Below are 21,213 nucleotides of genomic sequence, written 5' to 3' on the forward strand. Positions count from 1 at the left end.
TATATCCCCTAGGTAACAGTGCATAGCTACGGTTTGTCTCTTAACATAAACAGCTTTACAACCCAATCATGTGAATATAATATAGTATTGTAATTGAAGTATTTCTGTTCTAACTCAGCATTAAAATCGTGCAATATGAAATAATTATGTTTATTTTATGTTTAATTCATAAAAAAAATAAGCTATTTGTTGAAAATGTCTAACGTGGAAATGGAAATTGCAAATTCAAAGTCTGACGCAAAGAACATATCGTTCGACGAAATTAGCGATAATATACATACAATCGAAAATATAAATAATCATATTAGATCAAAAGTATCAACTCAGTCAACTCAATTTAAATCATTATTTACGTGTGATGGCCCAAGACTTCAATATGATATTGACATTAATTATGCAATTAGACTATTAAAAAAAGAAGATGGAAATGTTGATGTGTAAGTATTTAAAATGTATTTACATAAAACGATGAAACTCAGATATCAATGGTATTATTTAAGTCCATTGAACATTAAATTCTAAACTTACAAATCGTATACCTACTTAGTTTTTATCAGTGATTCACATGAACAATGGTTAGTGAACTGTTTTAATGGAATTAAATATTATATTTATAGAGAAGTTTGTTTTAAATTTTCAAACTTAAGATATGAATATTAAACATTTAATGCATTTTATACTACAATTTGCAAATTTTGGCTATTTTGATACCACATTTTTTTAAATTTGAACTTTAAACAATTATAAACATTTTTGACCATGCGTATTTTTGATATTTTTATTGTGATAGAAAAAAATGAATTTAAACTAGTATAACATTAAACAACATAAATAAGTTTTAAGGACAAACACTATTAATGATAAAAATATTTATATATTTTCTTAACCCGTGTATAATTAAAAATACTACTATAAATCGTGCATTATCAAACTGTTAACTTTATGTTGATTTATTTTATTACATTGTCACCAACTTTCGTATAATCACAATCATTGTTATTTATAAGGTTATTCACATTATTTACTTTTTCTTAGTTTCCCCTACCTTTGTTCAATTTACCCACTTTATTTAATATTAACAAATTGTTAATAACAATTATTACTTATTAGTATTATAGATTTTAATCATATTCTATTTTAACGCATGTGCTAATTAGATTGTTTACGGTACAATTTAATGTTTAGGTATAGTCATTTACAAGACATTTTAGACAAGATATTATCGGAAAGACCTTCAAATCCACTAGAAAACTTTGAAAAATATAGCATGATGTTGAAGCGTACATATATTCACAATGAAGCTAATTTTGAACGCGTCTTTGTGGATAATATAAACCGGAATTATTGCTTTAAAAGTTTACAAATGTATACGGTAAATTAAAATTATATAAATTATTTTAAAATATAAAAAAAACAAATTGTGTATAATAGGGTCCAGTACTCATAATTCATATGTATATGTAACTAAATAGTCTAAATAGTAAATTAAATAAAAAACGCTTGCCAAGTCAGAGATCGGCATGTAAACTTTCTTGATTTTCAATTTTTAGAAATTTATTAATCGTATGTAATATGTATGTATAATGTATTTTATTTTCATTTTCATTTAGTGAGAAATCGGAGAGCGGATTTTGTTGTTTGGGGATTAGATTCAGATTGGCTAGGAGAAGTACAGTGAAGATTTTCAGAATTTTCTCTTTTATAGTTAATTCGTTATAGGGCTTCAAAAAAAAAAAAATTAAAACACATTTTATTGGGCGTTTTTTTTAATGTTTTTCAACTTTATAGCTTTGTAGTGAGTTAACAATTGAAGTTAAAGTTCTGAAAATCTTCATAGCACTTCTCCTAGTCAATGTGAATCTAACAAGACCCCAAATAACAAAATCCGTTCTCCAGTTTCGGTAATCTACCACGCTAAATGAAAATCTAGTAAAAATAACTATTTTTTTAACTGTGAAAAATTAAATAATTTTTTTTGAACATTTTTAATCTCACATTTTGTATTTACATGATAATCTTTTTTTAATGAGCTATCAACCAACGTTTTTAGCTATAATAGTTTTGAAGAAAAGTTAAAAAAATAGAAATTTTAGGACTGTTCACGCCGACGTTTTTGTGGATTCAAATCGTTATACCGCTTGGGTGTGATATCGGATCTCTCTCATTAATATTTTATGTTAAAGCTAGCTTAATTATCCACCTACAAATTACAACTGAGTTACATTTTTTCATTTTCCTTTTTAACAAAAATTCTTAAAGTTTTAAAAATTCAGACTATTTTCATTTCAATCACCATACTTGCTTGATTAAAAATCAAGAAAATAAAAATAATAATATGGATATTCAACTAAGAATTTCTCAATTTAATTCTATTATTATTTATTTAAATTTAATAAAAAAACATTTTTGAAAGGTAATAAACTAATAACTAATAAGAATAGTCGCATTACCTTGGTGTCCTCGGGTCCTCTGAATAATATATTCAATGGTTTTTAAATTAAAAACAATCTGTATTCAGTCTTCATGTATACATATTATAATAATATAATAAAAAGATGGACAAAAGGGTACCACCAAATAATTCTATAAATAAAAATACGCAAAGAAAGCTTTACCAAAAAACTAATGGATTGTCTATTCAAAACATTTGACGGCGTTTAATCTTATAAAAGCGTTTTTATTTACTTATCAATAATCATGATTTTTAAATCTGTGGCAGTAGTAATAATAAATAATAATTAATAGACAATAGTGGTAATCATATTATCCTATTCTACAAAATCAAGATGCCATAATATAAGTTGACGAGATAAGATTGACTCCTACTATGCAACAGAACGATTTACCCGGATTTTTTATTACTAGTAAAATGTATAATACCATTGTTTTGTTAAAAAAATTCAATAATAGATAATCGAAAATGTGTATTATTAAATCACATGTTTATACATATATATATATATATTTTTAAATTTCTAATACGAGTTCTAAATTATGTCCGACCGTCGTGAACCAGATGAGAAAATAAACAATGAACTAAGTTATGATGTGGGTTATGATTGGGGTATTACACACACTATAATGATTATTTACTATGTACAAAATATATACTTGTACGACTCGACCGTTAACATTTATAATATTAAATTATATAATATACTAAACTCCTTAAAAGATAACTATGTAAATTGTCAATCCATTGAATTTGAGGTTGTTAAATTGCTAAAACCACAGATATAGATAATAAAGTGAAGTCAGAAACTAATCAGTCGACATTTATATTTATTCAACTATACTAATCGTGCATACACACACTCTAAACATAAACCGCATCATTGTAAAATAAATACAATTATGATTTCGCTCAGAATCTAAAATCAGCGCCTAAACTTCATAAAACAAATTGTTACTATGTATTAGAAAAAAATCTCAAACATTTAGATAATTTTATACTAACCCCTATATTACATTTCTAGTTGCAAAAATGACATGCACTTTGTCAATTTGTCTATTATAATTGTATTTTTATTATTTTTTTTTAAATTTATTTAAATAGAAAAGGACTTGTTTTACAAATTTCAGTATTCTTAACAATTATTGATATCAAATTAGTACACGCTGTCTTCCAATTTTTATTCGTATAACTTATGTATAAAATTCGAGGAGATCAAATAATTTAATTACTTGGGTGATATAAAATTGACATAAAATTAGGGATTATCATTTATCCTTCATAGGTATATATTATATTAATTAATGTTTGTAAGAGATTAGTTATAAGAAGCAGCATATTATCATAACAACGCTTATTACGTTTTTAATATCTAATTAGACAGAACTTTTATAGTCTTATAGAATTTATTAGCTCATTTTCAGTGGAACTAGTGTTAATATTTTGGGGATAATTTGTAAATGCTATAAGAATATTTAGTCATTTGTATTTTTTAAACTTGAGTGTAGTTAATGTGATGTTAAGTATATAATAAATATATTACACATATGAATATATGGTATATATTGTATCTACGCTTGGGTATAGTTTACATCATAGGTAAATTATAAATGTATACTATTCAGGGCACAGTTATGAAATTCGTGTTTTTAGTGTGCTTCAAAAAAACAACTTGAACAACAAAAACAATATAATAAAAACAAAAGAAATATTAGAAATCCAGAATTTGACCAACGCGAAGAGAAGAAATCTATAAATAATATTAATCCTATTGTGCAAGTTCAAAATCTTTGTGAAGTTAACTATATGTTTAATAAAGCTGGTTTTGGACTTCCAATGGATGAAGCTGCGTTGATATATTTAACCATGAATGAAATGGCTCAGTTAAATAAATTTGAAAGCATAAGGTATTGTTTTATAATTATTACTGAGCTAAAAGTATTTAAGCAACAACTATCCACAAATTATCTTTAGATTTTGGGGAAAAATATTTGGGATAAAAAAAATGTATTATGTAATTGAATGCAAATGGTCAAACGCAGAATTAGACCGTAAATTATTGGTAAAATTTAAGCTACCTCTTTGATATACATTATTATAATTATGCAATTTATTGTTGATGGGGATTTAGACTGTAAATAATGTAAGCTATAACTCAAAATCATCAAAACAAATAGTTGATGATGTCACTCATGATAATTTGTTTCAACAAGAAATAAAATCAATAGATTCAGAAAATGCTCTGCAAGAAACAGTAAGTGAATTTGAATCATATTTTGAGGGTGAAATGACTGAAAATTCAATAAATCAATACGATTCATGGATTAATTTAAATGATGATGACAGTTGCAAAACAATTCAGAAGTCTACGTCAAAAACCGAGTTAGAATCAGAAATGATCGGAGTCGGTGCAAACAAAAATGTAAATTTATATAAGAAAATATTTTATAAATAATATTTATTTTGTAAATTTAAAATATATAGGCATATTTTGTCACTAACAAATTAAATACCAAATGGATTGAATTAGAATCAGTTAAACCACATCATATTGTTGAAGCACGAAAAATAAAACGATATTTCACAGGAAAGTTAAGAAATCCGGTCAGCATATTCCAACTTACATAAATTTAATCATTATCATTAAAATATTTTTTATTATTTATTGAACATAGATAAATAGTTTTCCAAAGTTCAATGGTTCAGAAAATGAATATCTTAGAGCTCAAATTGCACGAATATCATCGAGCACTCAAATATCTCCACGTGGATTTTATATTATAGATAAAAAAGAGAAATCTTGGAATGGAATATCAGACAAAAAATCCTCAATTTCATTACATTCTAGCACAAAAGGTAGGATTACAATTTATTAAACATTTATATCAATATATGATAGGGTTTTTATTCGTAGTCTTACTTAATTTTAAAGAGATAATTAAATTGTTTTTCTTTTACAGTGGTTTAAAAATAATTTATAAACAATTAAATAAAAAAAAAGGATGGGCAAGTGGGTATTGCTTTGCTGTATATTATAGAGAGTAGGTCACTATAATGAATGTGTTAAATTTGAATGCAATGACAGGTATTATTGTAAACGAAAAACGATTCTGAACGGAGATGATTTGATAGTCTAGGATAATTAGTAGGATATATTATATTATTACCTATATTTAAATTGTAAATTGTAATATATCGTTAATTTACGCGATTCCGTAAAAAATTTAATTTCATACGCTCATAAAATGTTTTCTATATTGACTATTTTTTACAGTTATTTGATGGAAAATTTAAGGAGAACCTTGTATTGGGTGTTTTATCGGCATTTCAAAAAAAAAAAAACTTAGAAAATCAATTATAAATAGATAACGCTAATATAAACATTTGGTGAAAATTTCAAGTATTTACAATAATTCGTTTTTGAGTTAGATACAGCAAAATAAAAAAATCGATTTTGTCGAAAACTGGTTATGGGTAAAAATTCCCATTTTTCCTGACGTTTATGAAAACTACCGAATTATTTTTATTTTTAACCCTCCAAATTACCAACTAGATTTACTTTCTTTTTAGAAATGGGACCGAAGTCAAAAATCAAAGCACTATATATTACTACTCCAAAACTTACGACAGACACAAAAATAAAAAAATTATAAATAAAAAACACACATCAATACATTCATCAATCCGTTCAAAATCTAAAATTAAATATAATGTAATTGAGAATAGGTAAAATTGGCAAAAATACTGGTACTCCGCTATTTATTAAATGGTATTTATAATACCATTTAATATATTTTATTTTGCAAATATTCTGTTATTTTTATAAGAACTTATAACTTATTTTTATTAAATAATACATCCTGGTAAAGTGGTAAGTCTTAAGTTAGGTAATCGTAATACTCTGCTTATAAAATAGATGAAAAACGTTATAATTTTTTAATATCTCCGGGACGTACACAGGGGGGTGTTTTGGGTGTTCAAACACTCCCCAAAATACTTGGGTTTTTGCATGATTGTTTACTTATTCAATTTTAATATTAATTTTGTTATATTAATGTTTGTATATAAAAAATGTATGTTAAATATACCTAATTTTCATAAATTTTTTTGTATATTTATTAAAAAAAGTTCTATTTTTCAATAACTGATTTTCAAAAACACCTCCCAAAACTTTTTTCTGCGTACGTCCCTGTCCAGTATTGTTTAAAATTTATAAATTTATAGTATATATTTTGTCGTTATGTACTTATTAATAATAATATAATTTTTTTTTAACTTTGACACCTTAAAATATCCTCGATAAAATATTCCAAAACCAACATTTTCCAGAAAAAAACAATCCTTGGAAAAATTTCCTATATTTTAGCATTTTTAATAAATGTATAATAATAATTGTATTGCTATATTATATTTATTTTATATAACATTTTTCATAAATGTAAAATAATAATTTTATTTTTATAATTAAATTTTGTCATGGAATATTTTTGCATGGATATTTCGACGTAGAGCCGTAAATATATATTTTATATAGGTAGCTGTACAAAAGGACGATTAACATAGAAATAGAACAAAATAATTCAATATTTTATTAAGAGTTATATTATATGACACAATTGACACATAACTTATATTTATATATAAAATAAAATTATTAAACTGTAAATATGTAAATATGTTTAACTAAGAATATAATGTAAAAAAAAGAGTGAAATTCTCAACACTCGTAAAAAGTAAATTAGGATTTCATAAAATCGAGGTACTTAATATATTTAAAGAAAAAATAGGTATGTGAGTAGTTTTAAATTTGAATAGAATTATTTTTGAATAATAAATGATTTTGAACGAAAATGTTTATTTGTATCTACATACAAATGTAAAATACTATTATAGCAATATATAATATACATTCTGTGTACATTTTTTTGAATATGAATTTTGTTTTTATGTTTAGTTTCAGAAAATGATGACCTTATTCTTAATGAAAATTTCAAACCCATTTCTAACAGTAATTTGATTAATTCAAGTTATTGGGTGCATAAGAATCCTCATATAGACATCAATGGAGTAACTAATAAATTAGGTTTTTCTAAGTTGTCTGATTCACAAAAAAATGAAGAAAAATTTGAAGAACTTGAAGAAGAGGAAAAACTTAGTTATAATGAAAATATAATCAATTCTAAGGATGACTTATTTGGTAACTTAGGAAATGATATCTCTATTGACAATACCTCTGCGTGGAAAGGTGTTCTTTGTTCTCCATTGGATTCTCGTTACTCTCATACAATAATGAAATCTCATATATGGCCTGGAGCTTTTGCAGTTGCTTATAATCTGTATGTATTATTTAAAACGTACTCGAAAAGTATTTTCAAAATAGTAAAAACTTTGAAAATAGCCAATATTAGCTGATGATTTAATACATTTATCGAAATGTCAGGATTTATAAAATACTGCTTTAGATTTTAAATGTCAGAGAATATTATAATTATGTTATTTTTAAGTTATTAATTGGATAATTTTCACCATAACCGTAGAAAGTCAGAGTAATAATTGTAACTATTATAATTAAGATATTTTATAAGAGAACATTCTAACGATACATTTATAAAACTGTTAACAGCCAAACTGACTATATGTATATTGGATGGGGTCAAAAGCAGGATTCTAATATACTTTATTCAATGTTTTTGGAAGAAACTAAACTGGAAAATGTAATTATAGACAGTCCCTCAACGGTTGAGTTTCAAGAATTCACTAAGACTCAGAAAATAGAAAATGAAAAACATAGCTTACGTAAAAAGAAAAAGAAAAACATTTTTCCACTACAATATAACCGTAAAGCATACAGAGGAGGCGAAAAAGTTATTACATACTATAATTACGAGTAATAATAAGCAGAATGTTCAATTATAAATTGTTAGTAAAGAATATCATACAAATTATAATATCAAGTGAATTATGATTTTTATTTTTATTGAAATTTGTATACTAGGTATGGTTAAGTATAGGCAATTTTTACCAATTAGGATGATTTCAGTAAATATAACTATATATTAAGCCCGATCACATGGGCGTAGGTAAGTGGAGTGGGGTTTGGGTGTTCAAAAACCCCTCGAAATTAAATAAAACAATTGTATTATTCATAATTTTATAATATTAATATAGATTTCACCACTTGGCGAAAGAAAAATATTCAAGTTTAAAATAAAATTGTTTAAATTATTAATTATGTACATACCACGTAATGGTTGAGGCAAGTTAACATAAAAACATATAAGATTTAGTTATACTTGAAAAAATTATCAACTTTTGAATTTGAAAATATTGTAAATTTAAGTGCGTTAGTGCGTTACCCAGTTGTTGTATGTGGTATGTTTAAATTGCGTAATATTAGGCCGATGAAACAAACGAGCTGAGGCAGCACTTTGTAAAATAATATTTAAGAACGTATAAACACCACAGTAGAGGGACAGTGCGGGTTTCGAGTGAGAGACGGCACATGTTTGGAAACGTTTTGTAGAGACGAGTATTTTTGTGTGTTTGTTTTATGTTAAATAAAGATTTTCAAAATAGTGTTAATTTCATCGATTATTTTGTGTACCATCGAGAGATAGGTATACTACACAGTTCTTTGTATAGTTTTGAAATCATACATTTTAATCATGTAGTAGGTATTATGTGCAATTTTATACAAACAACAAAAACTCAAAATTTAATCACATCTTACGGATTTATTAGCCTTAACAAATTATATTATACTATAATAAACAATATTAAATTAGTATATATTTCAAAAATTTCTAAAAAAAAAACTAAAAAAACATTGAACTATGCACTAAAAGATAAAATATTACAATTGTAAAATAAGCCCTCAAAATAGAAAAATTTCGAAATATGCAAAACTATATGCACCAAAAAAGTTTCATTTTTTAAATCGTTATATCATTGCTCACTTAGCATATCATACGATCAACCAAAATAAATATGAAAATGCTTACAAATTCGCACTCTATTTATTAGTAATGTAAGCCGGTATAAGTATGTTATATGTGTCATAATCATAAATATATGTAAATGTTAACAAAAAGTTCATTATTAGATTATTTTTATATTTTAAACTTAGTCCAAATGACTGAATGAGTGAAATACAAAATGGGTAACAATACAACGGCAACGACTAAAGATTTTGGTAAAAAAAATATATTATGTATAAAATTACAATCATTTAAATTTAAATTTTAAAATAACTGCCGAAATGCTAATAAATTGGTCGACGTCAACGATTATTATAAATTATAATACATTAACATCAATTAAATTAAGCTTTTGTCGTGTACAGCTATAGCCCCCTGTTCATCATACATTTCTTTGCTAACCCACATCTGCTGATAGCTGGGAATCGAAGCTAATAAGGCACCGCCAAGCCATGTCGAATATTTACGTCCGGGGTCCGCTGTAATTTGAACTTTGGTAGTGGGCGCGACTAACTCGGCTACCGTTGTCATCAAACGACTAGACAAATTTGGAAACAACGTATTGCCACCAGCCAATATGATGTTGTTGTACATATTTTTTTGTTCATTTTTATCGCAAGAACTGCATGCTCTGTATATCAAGTTGTGGATACCTCCTAGTTTTGATTCGATGTTGAACAAAAGAGGATCAAACAAGATTTCAGGCGATTGAAAGCTAAAAATATAGTTTATAATCTAATAATTAAACAGATAATTATTTTCTTATAATTTAACATATTATATGAAATATAATATATAAATTATAAACCAGTTAAGTCATAGGTTATAGTCTATAGATATATAAATATACAGTAAAACTTCCATATAACGGTCACCGAAGGGACCGGAAATAATTACCGCTATTTAGAGGTGGCCGTCCTACAGAAGTAGCCGTATAGAAATTAGAAGTGCAATACTTCAGATGACCGCTATATATAAGTAGGTACATAAAAAACCAAATACATACACAATAATATGCACATATAAAAAAATGTATTTGTGACAAGAGTAATTTATTTATATTTATGTATTTACAATTTAAAAGTTCTGTATGTAATATGTATATATTATAAACATGTGCATATGTATGTACGTCAAAATTTAAAATATTGACAGTTTTTTAAAGTTCGATAAGATTACTAAAAACTGCCCTAAATAATTTTGGGCAAAAACCACGCACTTGTATACATTTTCTTATATTTTATGTTATAATTTGACAGTTATTTAGAGTGCCCGCTATACCTAAAGAAGTATTAATGTATTTTTCCCATAACACTAGACGGGAATAATAAAAAAAATACAGTTACATAGAAGTGATCGTTAATGGAAGTTTTACAATACCTATATAATATATTGTGTATAATTAATAAATAATAAGTATTAAAATAATCGAACTGTAAATATTCCAAATACACTATAACTATGTATTATGTCGTTATTTTTTTAGATTTTTTCTCGAAACATTAGTTATTAAGAATATTTTAACCCTCAAACGTCTGTTATGATTAAAATAAAATACTAACGCTTCGCTTCCGACATTGATCATCATTCCGTCTGGCAGAGTATATTGTTTTTCTTTTTCTTTATTATACATATTTATTTCAAATTTAAAGTCTAAAGACAAATAACACAATTTTTCTTTAATATCATCCAAAATTTCGAAATCTTTTGTAGAATTAAAGCTGTATCCACGGTTATTTAATAATTCCATCAAATATTGTGTTACGTGCCATCCACCAACTGATATTGTTTGCATAGCATGATGCAATGGATATCCTTCGAAAATAGGCATAATTTGTGTGTAGTCGTACCCAGAATCTACCATCAAGCCAGTAGTTCTACCACTACTATATAAAGCAAGTACTGACTTGGGTATCACTGCTGTATTTGGTACGTTGAATAACTCGAACATCGTCTAATTTATGTAAAACAAGTTAGTAAAATTATGGGAAATAGTTTTATTATTTTGATCTTCCAAGAGAAAAAAATCAAAATATAAGATTTTTTTTTAAGTATAGTATTATTTACAATAGATAAAACTTACGAGTAAGTACCTATATTTAAAACTACTATAATATGATATTTAAAAAAAAAAGAATCAAAATTTGACTGAGACAATATAGCTGATAATATCTTTTACATCATTTCGACACAATAATAAAATATTCACCTATATTCAGAATTTCAGATACTTGAAAAATCATTACCTCAAACATTTTTTCACGCAATGACTTTGAATTCATATCCACTTCTGTATGTAAAATGTTATAATTTTCTGGTGGGACCTTTAATTCTTCGTAATACATGTGGTACCAAATTTGTTCCATTGTATCCCAGTCGGAAATTATACCGTTACGTATTGGACAAATTGTATTTAAAATGTCCTTATTTCTAATGGCAGGCTCACCGGGAAATACAATATTTTCTCCATATTCTGGGATAGTAATTATCTGAAAAGAACAATAATTCAATATTAAATGGTTGAATATAATAAAAAAATAAACACTATTCATTTTAAATTTAAAATTAAACATCGATGTCATATTTTGTACTGATCATTATTAAATAATATACTTGTATTATAATTCAAACCATCAATAAAGTATAAAGTAAGAAGTGCATGAATATTTTCCGGTGAATGTGAATCTGAGCAAGGCAAAAATGACAGTTTTAAATGTCCGTGCAATATTCTATGGACTATGACGCAGAAACAAAGTATGCCATAATAGACATCCAGAATCCGTAGGGCTAAGCGAATTAAATCAAATTATTATTAAAAAAAAAAGTACCATGTATGTACTTGCTTACTACTACTTAGCTGTAAGCTAATACGCTATTGAAATATATTTTAAACTACAAACGTAATTATCCTACAATAATATTTATCACATATGACCTATCAATTTTAGAACTACAAAACCACTTAAAACAGTAGCTTAACAGTAAACAGTACTAATCACCAAACCTCTATTTCAAAATATCCCAGGACAATAGAATCCTACAACAAATTTAGTAAAAGGCAACGTTTTTATGCCAAAAAATTCATTTTATAGAAAAATACTTAAATATTAAATAGGTTCCTGTATTATAATATAAAATCTATAAAATTACAAAAACGTTGCATACTTTTTTATCTTTAGGTATTCCAACGATAGTTGGAATTATTATTCGTGAAAAATTTTCATTTGAAAAACCAGCTTTCACTGAATAAGAGCCATTATCACATACTATTGCTATTGAACTATGTTGAAAACCATCTATAATTATATTTAAAAGTAATTCTCAACATGCAAATATACCACAACATTAATTAATAATATTTATACATAATATAGTCATCTCATAATACGATAGTTTGTTAGTCACGAATTAATTTAATCGATACATTATGTATAATGTATTAATGTTATATATATAATATAAATAATGGTACCTTAGTGTCTACTACAGTATTACCTGTAAGTATATATTTTAACATTTTATTTTTATTGATTGCAATTTTTCAATACAAATTTTAGTACTCAAAATAATTAAGAATAGGTGGATAGTAGACACATTGATATTTAGGTATCTAAGTATTTTTTTTTAATTATAAAAAATTCTTGAAAATTTTTTTTATATTATTTGTGAAAAAAAGTCTAGCCTACTTACTCGAAGGACATTTTTCAATACTTAACATGATTCTGAAAATATTTTATACACGACTACTGTTGACAATAACCAAGATTCAACAAAACAATTATTGAAAATTACAAAATAAATACTAGAATATTTAATAATTAAACATAAAATAATATCATATGGTTCCAGATGTATGAGTCAACAAATAATTTCAAAGAACTTAAATCTATAAGGTCAGCACAAAAAAAAACTTTAATTTTTCTTAAAATTATAAAAAAAATACTTTGGATTACATATATTTTTTTAAACAGGTAACATTTTAAAATCCTGATATTAAAAGATATCAGTGAATTAACTGATAATATAATATTAAATATTTATTATATATTTTATAATTATTATATTGTTAAATGTATTTAATTACATGTACTGTTTCATTAAGTTTGTTATGATTTTATGAATATATGACCGACCCAAATAATAAACAATTAAGGAATTAAGAGTACCTAACTAGCTAACTACTTACCTAGATTAATATTAATAAATACATATTAACAAATTATGAACTGACAATAAATTGGATAAGTGATAACTGATAAATAATAATAATTGCACCAAGTGGCAAACCCCAGTTATTATTATGATTATGATTTTAATATTTAGTAACATCAAATTTTAGAGCTGTGAAAATGTGATTTATGTTTTTGCAAAATTTACCTATTTTATACACATAATTTAATATTATATTTTATATGAAGTTTAACCTTTTAGCTATACAATTTTAGTAAAAATGAAATCTTCTTGTTCTTGTAGTTTAAAGGAATGAGTTATTATAGGTAATATACAGAATGTAACAGATAGACGACCAAAAAAAAAAAAAAAATATATAATACTTAAACGTATGACAAAAGTTGTTAATATTATATGATGAAAAAATAATTTATGAAATATACTCATGTCAGCAAATTTGTTCGGGCATAACAATGTATATTATTTATTATATTTTAATATTTTATTATATAGTATACACAATACACAATGACATTTTCAATATATTAGGTTTATTTTAAGCTATTGTATTATTGTCTATCTAAACCACAAACCAATTCACATCGTTGTACAGTAAGGCAGTATTGCCGGTTTTGAATAAAAAATTAATAACAATAATAAATTATTTATTAATATATTTATATCAAGTATAAACAACATAATACAATTGTCAATTTATAATATATAATTTATTTATTAAATTATATAGGTATTAGGTATAAGTATAACTACTGGCTACTAGGTTGGTATTGTAATAATTAAATATTAATAATATAATAAAATATGCAATGTATTTAAAAATAGTTAAATCACTCTATTGTTGGCTACAATAGTAAAATAAAGATCCATATAATATAAATAAGATTGGTTGGACAAGTGACAATTCAAAAGTTCATGCTTAAATTTAAATTTAAATATTTTATAAAAATAAAAGTTATTATAAATTTTCTATTTATCTTAAAAAACCGTGTTATAGCAAAAGCCTTACAATACAACTCTACCTAAAACTACCTATTTTTTAATACCTATGTGAACATTACCTAAATTAACATCAAACTATCACAGCCCGGATAGCTCAGTCGGTAGAGCATTAGGCTTTTAACCTAAGGGTCCAGGGTTCGAGTCCCTGTCCGGGCGAAATGTTTTTTTTGTTTTTTTTTTTTTTTAAACATTTTTCATTACAATTTAAATTTAATTAATTTTATTTTCGTATTATGTGATAATAATAAATTAAAAATATAATATTAATCTGACTTATTTATATTTAATTAATAAATATATTTTTCATCACATACATAATTATTGTTAATCAATAATCTATGTTATCTATAGTCACGGTGAAAAATAGTATAATTAACCAATAAATCATGATAAACTGACTACCAAAATGAAAAACGCAATTATATACATCTATAATTTTGAACAGCTTCAACTTTAAACACTAACGCTACGCATATGAAATTTACCTTGAACGCAATATGGTGTAATATATTTATGCAGTAAATACCTAGTAGTTTCGTATAATATACTATATAATTATATAAATATATAATAATAGTCACTATTGCGTGCAAGCGCTAATGCTTAAATTTTCAGCAAATAGTAGCGATTCATTTCGATCGATATTATATTGTTATCGGAACTATGAACCGATGCACAACTATATATTATCTATAGCCGTGCCTATAAATTATAATTGTACATTTGTACGTATTTTGTTACTTTAAAAAATGTGTGCTCCTAGCGAAACGAACGTGTCACAATTAATATTATTTGACGCAGTGAAATATGTTATATGGTCATAAATGGAAAAAATAAATATCGAATTACCCGTATATTACAACGTATTTATTGAAATTATAATTTTATCCGTATTTAGTATATTACGGAATAATTAAAATATAGTACTATATACATACCTGCTAATTGCTATATTATTAATATTAATGTATATTTTATTTAATATTTATAACTAGGGTTCGGAACTTGTTGGCTGTTGCATTTAAAATGATCGAAATATGCAGTCCAAATCTTCAAAATATGCTTAAAAATTTACAGCTAATTTTTTATTTTGTTTTTTAAACGCATAAAAAGCATATTATAATTATAAAAAATTAGAAATTAGGTAGGTACCTTCATAACAATAAATTGTGAAAAAAAACAAATTGATTATAATTTATAAAAAAAACTGGCACATATATACTGAGTTAATAAGAAATAACGTAAATCAGTCAACCGTGATTAATGGCGAACATGTACTGCTTTTCATTTCGTCATACAATTTAGAACCTAGATGTCATTAGGTTTTATCATAAATCCACAACACCACAACTATACAATTGTAAATATTGTCGATAAAAAAGGTTGATTCTTAAGAAACGATCGTAACAAACGGACGAGCTATAAACGACAGACTATACGACTCAAATGGCTAAATGTATTAAAAAAAAATATTTTTTAATTTTTTCCAAATTTTAAAAAATGAGAAATATGCAAAAATATGCAAATTTTTTTTTGTATTTAGTCTTGCCATTTCATAAAACAAATTTATAACTCACCTACAATAATCTACGACTACTACCAAATGTAAACTACCAAACGTAAAGAAGTCCCGAACCCAATTTATAACGTATAATTTATAGTTACTTTGCAACTTGCGCGTACTGATATTTTACGTGTAAATAAATAATAATAATAGGTTTGACTTTATACAATATTAAAGCTAAAAACATAAAATTGAATTTGCTGAACGAAAATTTACAATGTCGTACGTGGTACGTGTGTAAGACGGGGACAACACATGCGGGTGAGACGTCCTCTTAATCAAGATGTTTAGTATTTACAGTCATATAATATAAATACTTAAAAAACTTAACTTAAAGTTGTTGTTAATGTTAGACTAGTGCAAATGTCCAAGTTTCCTCCCCACAAAAATGATGCCACTGACTTCTTCCTGTAGTCTGTAGATAGATTTTTTTTTGGATTCAAATTTCAATTTTCGTCAAATTTAAATAGAGAATAATTATGATTTTTACATACGTATAACGATTTTAGTTAATTAATATTTAAAAAAAAAAATTATAATGGTCGTACCTAAAGACTTGAAACATTACACCATTATAACGTTGATTGTTATTTTCTGTACACAGTGGGTTTTTTAAAATATTTACACTAATTTTAAGCTATAAATTATACTACAAACCTTAATACACTATCATGCTATATTCTATACCAGCCATACTCAACTTTTTTTTTATTTGGGCCACATAAAATATTTTAAAATATTACGTGAGCCGCAAGTCGAAATGAATGGAACGGAAATTAAAAAAAAAAACTAAAACTAAATTTTTATATTGTGTATATTATATTTTTTAACATTTTAAAATGTATTATAAAAAAATTAAATTAAATATTTATTCTAAATTAGTGTGAATTTTGATATTGAGATAGTTAATTAACTGTAATACTTTATAATATATATGTATAATATTATATAACCATTATAGGTAGATTAGTAGTAACTAGTAAGGTAGTATAATGTATATATACTTAATTCGACAATTTTATTAAAATTTAGTTCAAATTCAACCAAGGTACCATAATATTACTAATAGAAAAAATTTGCTTATATTTAATATTAATATATTAATATGTATGATAGGAAAGTATATGCTATTTTTCAACCCTTTAAAGTGGTTAAAATAGTGATTTGACATTTCCACATACAAATAAAATAATGTGAATATTCAGAAATAAATTATGCTGTCAAAACTCAGGTAGAAACATTTAACATATCAAAGATTAGTTTGTATTTGGTGCAACATTTATAAGTACTTTTGATAAAGATCTTGAAAATATATATGATGGGGCCTAGAAATAACAACTCTAAAAGTAAGTAAATAAAATAATTTTAATTTATAATTTGTACATACTTATTAGATTAGAAGTTATGAAGTTATTTTTTTCATAATAATAATAATATGTACTTTTTCTAATTAAATTATTACTACTTATAAGCGTATTGGTTTTTGAATAATTATAGATGTATAATGCATATAGCCATACCTACTTCCTATATATTGTAAATAAGTACTTTGGTACATTAAGATCTGAGTTATGGATTTTGTTTTTACCTATAATTAGCTGGTTATTCAATGGTTGTAAAAATTGTGAAGAAAATAGAAATTCTAGTTATACTTATTGATTTTTACTTGTTCAAAATGTAATGACAGGAAGAAAAAAAATATAAAAACACATAATTATAAAAACAATATAGTAATCATAATCTCTTTACTTAAAATTATGGTGTTTTCAAATGTTTCCGTTGGTATGATAATTAAAGCAACAAAATAAATGAAAAATTATTTAATTAATAATAATAATGTTTCTTAAGAAAAATGTATTTATGTATTAAATATAAATAATTACGTCAGATCAATATTATATTTTTAATTTATTATTATCACATAATACGAAAATAAAATTAATTTAATTTAAATCGTAATAAAACATTTTTTTTTTTTTTTAAATAAAAAAATCCATTTCGCCCGGACAGGGACTCGAACCCTGGACCCTTAGGTTAAAAGCCTAATGCTCTACCGACTGAGCTATCCGGGCTTCGACAAGCGTATGAAAAGTTAGTTAATGTTCATTTTCATTTTTAGGTATTATAAAAAAGGGAGTCTCATCCGTAAGATTTACAACAACTATTAGCAGAACAGGTTTATTTAAATTAATAAAATATTTACATTGATTTTTTTCCCATAAAATTTAGCATTAAAACATAAACTTTGAAACTCTTATTATAATTATTAATATAATGAGTGAAAATCCAAGGATGGAAATTTCCAGAATTATCCAGAAATTTCAAAAAGCCCTATAATCTAACTATTCAAAGTATAATTATTGTTATAGTTAAATCGCTTAAACAAATACAATCCAACATTTAAACTAATCAATAACATTTGAGACTTAAAGTAAATTTAATATAATAATAAAATGAAGCGAGTTACAAAATCTGGTCAAATCACTAAACGCTATAAATAGTACCTACTTAGTAGTGCTATATGCCTATATAGACATATAGTAATAAAAAACAAAACACGCTTATTAAAAAATAATTTCAGATAATATGTTGTGAACGCCTACAGTATAATAAAAATTAATAACAATGTGATTTATTAGTATTTAAGATTAAATATTCCGATAGAAATTCATTCTTTTATTCTCGCCTTATAAGAATTGTTTTGCTGACCTGAGTTTGCGCACAAATACCAAAATGACAACTTGTTTGGCCACAAAACTGCCACTCGTTTGGAAATAGTTGAGTCCTAACCATACACATGGTTTGCGTAGTTACCTTTTGGACTTTAATAGTTTTAGGAAAAATTATAGATTGTGCGCAAATAAGTTGCAGCCGTTAAGACACCTCAAGGCACAGATATTATATCGTCAACCCTTCCATATGTATCCTTTTGAATTCATCAACCAAGCAATTGCTCGAACTTGAAGTAACGTTATAACAGATTTTTGGACGAACCTATTGTTATTAGTGCTGATTGTACTAGTTTTGTTTCAGATAAGTTTTATTCTTCCAGTATGGTAAAAATAGTCAGTTTTTTGTTATCTTGAGTTGGAAAATCTTCCGTTCAACCAGAATATCGACAATTATGTGGCCTTGATTTCGCAGGATGACATGTTTGTAGGATTCTCATTTGTATTGAGTGTTACAATTATTTAAATTGGGTGATTTCAAGTATTTAATATACTCTATTTTCCACATTTTTATTGAGTTGATTGTTGTAATTATTTCATAGACCTTATACTAAAATATTTAACCATCTTATAACGACTGTTGAGTCTTTCCACAACAGAAATAAATGTAAATTACCACAACAATAATTTACTATCTTCCTTGAAAGTTCTGATAACAATAATGCCCTATTCAATATAATATGTCGTACTTATACTCTCTCAAGTAGAGGCAGTAGAGCTATACGCTATAGTGCTATACTAATGTTGGAATATAAGAGACCTGCGCGGTATGTTTAATTTATCCTTTTGTTTGTATTTAAATGTCTCAAATGCTTCTTCTAAAGTATTGTAAAAACCATGAAATTTTCGATAACATTTACTTATAATTGGTATTGTTTTTTCTTGGAATGTACAGTGTACATTGTGTTTGTGCACATTTTAAATGTCTCTAAGTTTAATATAAATGATTTTCATCTTACATTCATGTTTATCGACAGTAGATTACTCAACCTTCAACGCTTACATTTGGTGGATATATATTTTTCCTTTGAGAAGCAATGATACTACAAACCTAAAGGGGTCAAATACTCGATTGAGGTCACAAAGAACATATTTTGATTTTACTTCGTTTACGGCTATGTTGGAATTCATTTTGAAGTAGTCTTCATTGTAATCCAAGTAATTTTACTGTATCACCAATCTCCTTATCTCCAAGGTGTATTACCAATCAGCCCTTCTTTTACCTACGTGTTGTAGCTTTTTGATTAAATTGGAAATTTGGAATACGATTTAGGAGGTGAAAGCATTGCAGAAATTAAGATCCTGTTTAATTCTTGTTGTAATTTAGTATAATTCTTCTTCAGTTTCAGCTTTCAATTTCCATTATTAAATCATTTATGTATTTATCATTCTTAATAAATTTAGCTGATCTTGGATAGTCACTGTGTACAATGTGAGTTATAATTACGAATTATATAATAATCAAAATCTATGATATGTTTTCAATTGTTTCCGTTGGTATTAAAGCAACAAAATAAGTGAAAAATGATTTAATTACCTAATAATTAATAACAATCATGTCTGTTATAAAAATATATTATTAAATATAAATAATTACATTAGATCAATATTATATTTTTAATTTATTAGTAATTATTATCATATAATACTAAAATAAAATAATTGAATTTAGATCATATCGTAAATTATTTCTATGAAAATTGTTAAAAAAAAACAAAATTTCGCCCGGACAGGGACTCGAACCCTGGACCCTTAGGTTAAAAGCCTAATGCTCTACCGACTGAGCTATCCGGGCTTCGATATATGTAACAAAATGTAGGTAATGTTCACTTTGGTATTATAACACATTAAATAGGTAGAGCTTTACTGTACGATTTCAATAACTACTCGTATTAACAAAACTGATTTTTTTCGAATAAATACAATTTTTACATTGATTTTTACCCATACAATTTAGCATTTAAGCATGAACTTTGGAACTGTTACAACTATTAACATAATAGTTGATTAGGTGAATATCGGGAATTTGGGAATTCAGAAATTTTAAAAAAACCCTTCCCTTATTTTAACTATTTGAAATATGATTATTGTTACTGTTAAATTCCCGTAAACAAATACAACTTAACATTATCAACTAGTTAATAACATAAGGCACTATAACGAAAAATGTATAGTTTTAAGATTTATTCATCATTTTTAAGCTACATGAGTGGCCTTCGTGGTCTCTGTAGTCTTTCACTTTTTCTGATTTAATTGCTTGTCGTCGTACCTATACCAGTTGTCACCCAGTTACAGCTCTAA

General features: G+C 25.5%; 2 protein-coding genes and 3 non-coding genes across 5 annotated transcripts; 2 read left to right on the plus strand and 3 right to left on the minus strand.

Moving 5' to 3' along the window:
* The first annotated feature begins 195 nt into the window (after positions 1 to 195).
* Positions 196 to 8,343, plus strand: LOC132923843 (radial spoke head protein 6 homolog A-like). The gene is made up of 9 exons (XM_060987819.1): positions 196 to 437; positions 1,186 to 1,372; positions 4,106 to 4,359; positions 4,427 to 4,514; positions 4,584 to 4,874; positions 4,937 to 5,056; positions 5,128 to 5,308; positions 7,413 to 7,788; positions 8,076 to 8,343. Exons 1-9 carry the CDS (start codon positions 196 to 198, stop codon positions 8,341 to 8,343), a joined length of 2,007 nt encoding a protein of 668 aa, XP_060843802.1.
* Positions 8,344 to 9,768: 1,425 nt separating this feature from the next.
* LOC132925014 (actin-like) lies at positions 9,769 to 13,147 on the minus strand. Its single transcript, XM_060989447.1, has 5 exons — positions 13,120 to 13,147; positions 12,595 to 12,725; positions 11,676 to 11,918; positions 10,992 to 11,383; positions 9,769 to 10,144 (listed from the first exon to the last, which is right to left on the minus strand). Exons 1-5 carry the CDS (start codon positions 13,145 to 13,147, stop codon positions 9,769 to 9,771), a joined length of 1,170 nt encoding a protein of 389 aa, XP_060845430.1.
* A 1,555-nt stretch (positions 13,148 to 14,702) lies between these two features.
* Trnak-uuu (transfer RNA lysine (anticodon UUU)) lies at positions 14,703 to 14,775 on the plus strand. The gene has a single exon. It is a non-coding gene; the product is annotated as a tRNA-Lys (tRNA).
* A 3,407-nt stretch (positions 14,776 to 18,182) lies between these two features.
* On the minus strand, positions 18,183 to 18,255 carry Trnak-uuu (transfer RNA lysine (anticodon UUU)). Its single transcript has one exon. It is a non-coding gene; the product is annotated as a tRNA-Lys (tRNA).
* A 2,379-nt stretch (positions 18,256 to 20,634) lies between these two features.
* Positions 20,635 to 20,707, minus strand: Trnak-uuu (transfer RNA lysine (anticodon UUU)). The gene has a single exon. It is a non-coding gene; the product is annotated as a tRNA-Lys (tRNA).
* Positions 20,708 to 21,213: the final 506 nt, after the last annotated feature.

Source organism: Rhopalosiphum padi, chromosome 3 (assembly GCF_020882245.1).
Source record: "Rhopalosiphum padi isolate XX-2018 chromosome 3, ASM2088224v1, whole genome shotgun sequence".
Classification (NCBI taxonomy): domain Eukaryota; kingdom Metazoa; phylum Arthropoda; class Insecta; order Hemiptera; family Aphididae; genus Rhopalosiphum; species Rhopalosiphum padi.

Bases quoted from the DNA above. Each gene is read 5' to 3' on its own strand.
- LOC132923843 (XM_060987819.1), top strand. From the start codon at position 196: ATGTCTAACGTGGAAATGGAAATTGCAAATTCAAAGTCTGACGCAAAG. The intron at 4,360-4,426 runs GTATTGTTTTAT...AATTATCTTTAG, and splicing joins AATAAATTTGAAAGCATAAG to ATTTTGGGGAAAAATATTTG. The intron at 5,057-5,127 runs GTCAGCATATTC...TATTGAACATAG, and splicing joins CAGGAAAGTTAAGAAATCCG to ATAAATAGTTTTCCAAAGTT.
- LOC132925014 (XM_060989447.1), bottom strand. From the start codon at position 13,147: ATGTTAAGTATTGAAAAATGTCCTTCGA. The intron at 12,726-13,119 runs GTAAGTAGGCTA...ATATAATTATAG, and splicing joins TATTGAAAAATGTCCTTCGA to ATGGTTTTCAACATAGTTCA. The intron at 11,384-11,675 runs GTAATGATTTTT...TACATAAATTAG, and splicing joins TGCGTGAAAAAATGTTTGAG to ACGATGTTCGAGTTATTCAA.